Source organism: Babylonia areolata, chromosome 14, assembly GCF_041734735.1.
Source record: "Babylonia areolata isolate BAREFJ2019XMU chromosome 14, ASM4173473v1, whole genome shotgun sequence".
Lineage (NCBI taxonomy): Eukaryota > Metazoa > Mollusca > Gastropoda > Neogastropoda > Buccinidae > Babylonia > Babylonia areolata.
Window position 1 is genome coordinate 34,300,868 of NC_134889.1, and position 6,182 is coordinate 34,307,049.

Sequence of the window (6,182 nt, forward strand, 5' to 3'; positions counted from 1 at the left end):
TCTCTCAGTCTCTCTTTCTCTATCTATCTCTCTCCCTATCTCTCTCCCCTCTCTCTCTCTCTTTCTCCCTCCCTCTCTCTCCCTATATATATATATATATATATATATATATATATATATATATCTATCTCTCCGTCTCTCTTTCTCTCTCTCCCTATCTCTCTCTCTCTATATATATATATATATATATCCCTATCTCTCTCCCCCACTCTCTTTTTCTCCCTCCCTCTCTCTCCCTATCTCTCTCCCTCTATCTCTCCCTCCCTCTATCTCTCCCTCTCTCTCTCTCTCCCTCCCTACCTCTCTGTCTCTAAATCTATCTCCCTCCCTCTCTCTTTCTCCCTCCCTCTCTCTACCTCTCTCTCTCCCTCTCTCTCTCTCCCTCTCTTTCTCTCTCTCTCTCTCTTTCTCTTTCTCTCTCCCTCTCTCTCTCCATATCTCTCTCCCTCTTTCTCTCTCCCAGTCTCTCTTGCATGCGTGTAAGTGTGTGTGTTTGTGTGTAAGCGTACGTCAGTGTTGACGCCCGCGTGCGCGGCACGTGTGTGTGTGTGTGTGTGTGTGTGTGTGTGTGTGTGTGTGTGTGTGTGTGTGTGTGTGTGTGTGTGTGTGTTTGTGTGTGTGCGTGTGTGTGTGTGACTTAGTCTCTCTCTCCCTCCCCCTCCCTCTGTGTCTCTCTGTCTCTCCCCCACCCACCCCACCCCCCGACCACCCTCCCATCCCCGCTCCCCCTCTCCCCCCATCCAGAACACTGAATCATGCGCTCTGCTTTCTGCTGACGACACTTCATGTCAGTTCATGTTCACCGTGCAACAGCTGCCCCAAGTCAGACGCAGTTGAAGCGCTGACGTCAGTCACCGCCGTGAGATCAGTGAATCAGATCGTACAGACGACAGCCGATGAACATACAATTAAAAGTGTTACAGTTTGTTGGGCAGTCTCTCTCTCTCTCTCTCTCTCTCTCTCTCTCTCACACACACACATCGATAATTTTGCTGCAGTGGTGTAAAAAGACGCTGAAAAATGGCGCAGAGGGTGAGAGATTCTACATTAGCAAACCACTGTCCACGATTTTCAGAATGCAGAATTAATACTTTACTATCTCAACTCAACAAGAGAAATTCAAATTATGCGCAAAATAAAAATGATTCATTTTAGTAGTAGTAGTAGTAGTAATAGTTGTAGCAGTACCAACGGTTGCAGCAGCAGCAGTAATACAACTATAGTTCCCTTTTGCGTAGTATACCAACAATGGCGTATCAGACTTAAGACAGTTCGTCTCAAACATAATAAGTGAATAAATAACACAATAAATAAAACATATTTTGTAAACACGTCACTTGCTCTTGTGGAAGAAACTTTGTTTTTATTTTTATTTTTAGGAGCTTTCACTTTCTGATTGATAACCGGTTAAGAATTAGAAATGATGTTGAGAGATTTTTTTTTCTTTCTTTTTTGCTGTTGTTAAAACCAACCAACGCGCGCGCGCACACACACACAGACACAGACACACACACACACACACACACACACACACACACACACACACATATATATATACATATATATAATTATGTGTACATATTATATATATTGGTAATGAGACGAAGAAGAAGAAGAAGTCCTTTGTGCACTTACGATTTACTGAAGTTTCTGTGTTATTTCCAATTTTGTTTGTTTCTTCGTGCTTGTTTGTTTTCAGGCTTTTTCATTTTTCATCCTTTATTGTGTACCACTTTGATCACATTCTCTCCCCCCCACCCTCACCCTCCCTCCTGCTTGTTCTGGTTCCCCAGCTGTTCTGCTTTCAGGGCTTTGTCTGAAGTCACGTGCTTTCTGTGAACAGACAAAAACTGAAGAACATGACACGTTGTTCCTTTTCTTTCTTTTTAAAAAAATCACTTTCTCCAGGGTAGCAAGTATTTCCAACAAACTGCTTGCATGCTGAAAGTTGAACTGTGTGTGTGTGTGTGTGTGTGTGTGTGTGTGTGTGTGTGTGTGTGTGTGTGTGTGCACATTTGCATGAATTAATAAAAAAAAAAGATCTCTGTTGTGTTGATTGTGTATTTCTTTATTCATCTATTTACTTATCAATTCATTTATTCTTTCATTTGATTAATCTTGTGTTATTTATTTATCTATCTATTTATTTGTTGTGTTTATCTTTTCTGTTCCAAGACCAGCTCCGCCTTTGGCAGACTCAACAGGCTGTGGAACAACAAAGGCATCAGGCTCAGCACCAAAATCAAAACCTACAGAGCTGTTGTGCTGACCACCTTGTTGTACTGCTGTGAAACATGGACGACGTATCACCGTCACATTCAACAACTTGAGCAATTTCACCAGAGGTGCATACGAAAGATCCTCGGCATAAAGTGGCAAGACAGGGCCTCCAACCTCCAGGTCCTAGAGAGGAGCGGCCTGCCCAGCATCGAAAGCCTGCTGATCCAGTGCCAGCTATGCTGGACAGGACACGTTGTCCGTATGACAGACAGCAGGATCCCGAAGATGCTTTTGTATGGCCAGCTGAAGGAAGGCCACCGTGAACTTGGAAGACCCTGCAAGCACTTCAAGGACACCTTGAAGACAAACCTCAAAGCCTGTGACATAAAGATTGCTTCCTGTGAAACTGATGCCCTTGACCGCTCTCGCTGGAGAATACTGTGCTCTAGTGGCATAAAGACAAAACAAGAGAACGGTGGCCATTAAGAAGAAGCATAAGCGAAGGAAGCAGGGCTCAACTTCTGGAGACGTTTTCCCTTGCAACACCTGTGGGAAGTGCTGTGCATCCAGAATCGGCCTCTTCTCCCATATGAGGACACACACCGACAGGTAAGCCTGCCTGCTTACTCATCCGTCGGACCGACGGGAGACTCCATCATCAAATTCATCTATTTATATCAGTTCATTTATTCATTCATTTGATTATTCTTGTGTTATTTATTTATGTATCTATTTATTTGTTATGTTTATCTTTTGTGTTCCCAGGGTTGGCCCGAGGAGTCATGTGCAGTAGAGTGACACGTTGACCACGAAACAACGTCGGCAGCCTTGAAACTGTAGACTGATAACTGCCTCTCTACCACCACCACCTACCACTATCTATCCCCCACCCACCCCCTCCACACACACAACCCCCTCTCGCCACCACCACCACCTCTACCGACCACCATCAAAACCATCACCACCACCACTGAAACTGTTAACGTGAAGGAACAGGCTGTACCTTTCAGTCCTCTGTGAACGCGGCAAAGGAACGGGCTATACACTTGATGCAGTCTTCTGTGAACGCGGCAAAGGAACGGGCTATACACTGGATGCAGTCTTCTGTCAACACAAAGGAACGGGCTATACACTTGACGCAGTCTTCTGTCAACACAAAGGAACGGGCTATACACTTGACGCAGTCTTCTGTCAACACAAAGGAACGGGCTATACACTTGACGCAGTCTTCTGTCAACACAAAGGAACGGGCTATACACTTGACGCAGTCTTCTGTCAACACAAAGGAACGGGCTATACACTTGACGCAGTCTTCTGTCAACACAAAGGAACGGGGCTATACACTTGACGCAGTCTTCTGTCAACACAAAGGAACGGGATATACACTTCAGTCTTGCATCTTCGTGGCAAGGTTAATTTGAATGAGTGTCCGAAAGTTCACATTGTTCGGTGCTGTGGTTTGAAACAGTGTTGTGGATGTTTCGTTGTATGGAAGGTGTGGAGTTTTTGGCGTCTCAATGTCAGTGTCTCAGCATTACATACCCTTGAGGATCATCTGGCGTTCCAAGGATAGTGTACGTTCTGGACATCTTGGTCATTGGTGAGCGTGTATCAATCAACTGGTATACCTCCTTGTCATGTGCGTGGAACGGTCACAACTTTCGTTATTTATCTGTTTATTTATTTATCTATTTGTCTATTTGTTCAGTTTTATCGGGTTTCCTTCTGTGAAAAGTGTTCCGAAATTTCGGCGTGCATCAGCACCTGTTTTTGTTTCTGTGGGATTAAGTAGATAATTTATTTTGTCCTGTGTTGAAGGAGACATGTGTACCACGTTGTTTGTGAATATAGAATAGTGAGCATATATTCCTGTTTTTGCAGTGCTGCCTAAGAATTCGTTGATCGTATTCTCTCATGTGTACGCCGGCAGACAACAGTGCCGCCAATCTGTTCTCAGTAGTGGAACTGTTCAATTTTCTTTCTTTCTTTTTTTCCACCTGAGTGAGATTTTCCAGCGTTGTGTCGGAGCCGTGTGTCTCGTGGGCTGTGCGTGTTTCTACCAGCATGAAGTGAAACGTGTGTCTCGTGGGCTGTGTGTGTTTCTACCACACATGAAGTGAAACGTGTGTCTCGTGGGCTGTGCGTGTTTCTACCAGCATGAAGTGAAACGTGTGTCTGGTGGGCTGTGCGTGTTTCTACCAGCATGAAGTGAAACGTGTGTCTGGTGGGCTGTGCGTGTTTCTACCAGCATGAAGTGAAACGTGTGTCTCAACACCGCACTGAGTGTCTGTCAATTCATTCGGAAGTGTGTAACGTGTCTGTCACGTGACCGGCAGCCATGTTTTCGTGCTGTGTCCGACACCCCCGCTCCCCGGACGCTGAGGATGCAGCCGACAGGGACTGCCGCTGGAGGAAGGGAGAGAACTACAACAGAGCCTTTTCACAGGGGGACAAGCACGGGTCAGAAGACTTCCCACCACCCGGCCACCAACCTCCCGTCGTGTTTTTCATCGATTCAGGGGAGAGCACCAACCCAGACTCACCCGTTCACGGCGGTCACGCGAGGCACCTGCATCATCCAAGGAGCCGCGTCTCTGACGGTGCGGCAGGGGACACGATGCTGATGACGTCAGGGGCCAGGCTGGACCCAAACTCCCGGCTGCAGAGGACCTCCAGGCTGCACAACGAAAAGCTGCCCAGCTTCTCCGCCCTCGACAGAACCAAAAGACCGCGCATGCGCAGAGAGGACGCCATAACTGAAGGGGACAGCTCCAGTCTGGTGGTGTACGAACCGTTGACGTTCGAGACGTTTCGCTCCAGTAGTCCCCCGCTGGCTGTGATCGCTCCTCTGGCCAAAGCCAAGGTACACCCCCACGGGAATCCTTCCCTGGGACAGAAGGAAACCCACTCTCCCCGTGACCACCACACGCCCCAACTGAAACAAGCTGATTGGGAGGCAGACCAGAAAGCCTCAGACTCTGCCCTGCAGGCTAGACTAACCCTCGAGAAAGTCTCCAACATTCCTCCAGAAAACTCTTCCCCGCCGCTGCCCAAGGTGACTCACCCGATATCCATTTCCAAGGACGGCGCTGTGAACTTTCGGTGTAAAGGTCTGGTTAACAGAGGCTTCTCTCCTGACGAACGACTGTCGGACTCTGAGAGAAACGGTTTCTCAACCGAGGAGGGGGAAGAGGAGGAGGAGGAAGGAGATTCTAAATCCTTCGCGGAACCCAGCGGCGGCGTTCCGAAAACGGCACGAAGACCTACGACGCTACCTCTTCCAAACCTGGGTCGCCACAGCCCCTTGTCGTTCACGAGTTCCGCCGCCTCCGTCTTCACAGAGGAGTCCTCTTTCGTCGAATCAGCTGTGGACTCTGACACGTTGTCTCAAACTCAAACTCACAAGCAGCTGGCAGACAACGCTGAAGAATCGGGTGCCTTGCATTCTGAACACCACTCCGACAGCCGCTCTCTCCAGGTTCCAGACTCGCTTCCATGCAGGAAGCCTCGTGTTCTGGATGATTACAACAGAACCGCACGGGATGATGCGAACTCCGCGGAACCGTACGATAGATCCCAAGTGACCACGAGGGGCACCAAGAAACAGACGTCGCTGGAACCGATCCCAGAGACGTCTCCCATGCGGCAGAAAATCCCCCCGAAGAAACCCAAGCGGAAAAACCCCCCTTCCAACGCCAGCACCGCGACATCCCGTGACGCCATCAGCCTGTGTCTGACGTCAGAGGAGGCGCACGGCGTGACGTCATCGGACCCTGAGAGTCATGGTGACGTGGAGTTACGTCATGACGGTGATGACGTGCTGGATGTTGTGCTGACGCCTCCCGAGCCCTTCAAGGACCAGGACTATGCTGGCTTCGATTCCTTTGATGAGTTCAACGGTTCTTTGGTGTAGAGGAGAGTGTGTGTGTGTGTGTGTGTGTGTGTGTGTGTGTGTGTGTGTG

General features: G+C 48.3%; 1 protein-coding gene across 1 annotated transcript in view; it reads left to right on the forward strand.

Moving 5' to 3' along the window:
* Positions 1-6,182, forward strand: part of LOC143289599 (uncharacterized) — a 6,649-nt gene extending 467 nt beyond the window's left edge. Inside the window, exon 2 of the mRNA XM_076598635.1 lies at positions 2,986-6,182. Within this exon, the coding sequence (XP_076454750.1) occupies positions 4,559-6,133 (1,575 nt within the window). The 5' untranslated portion in view covers positions 2,986-4,558 and the 3' untranslated portion in view covers positions 6,134-6,182. The remainder of the gene's footprint in view (positions 1-2,985) is intronic.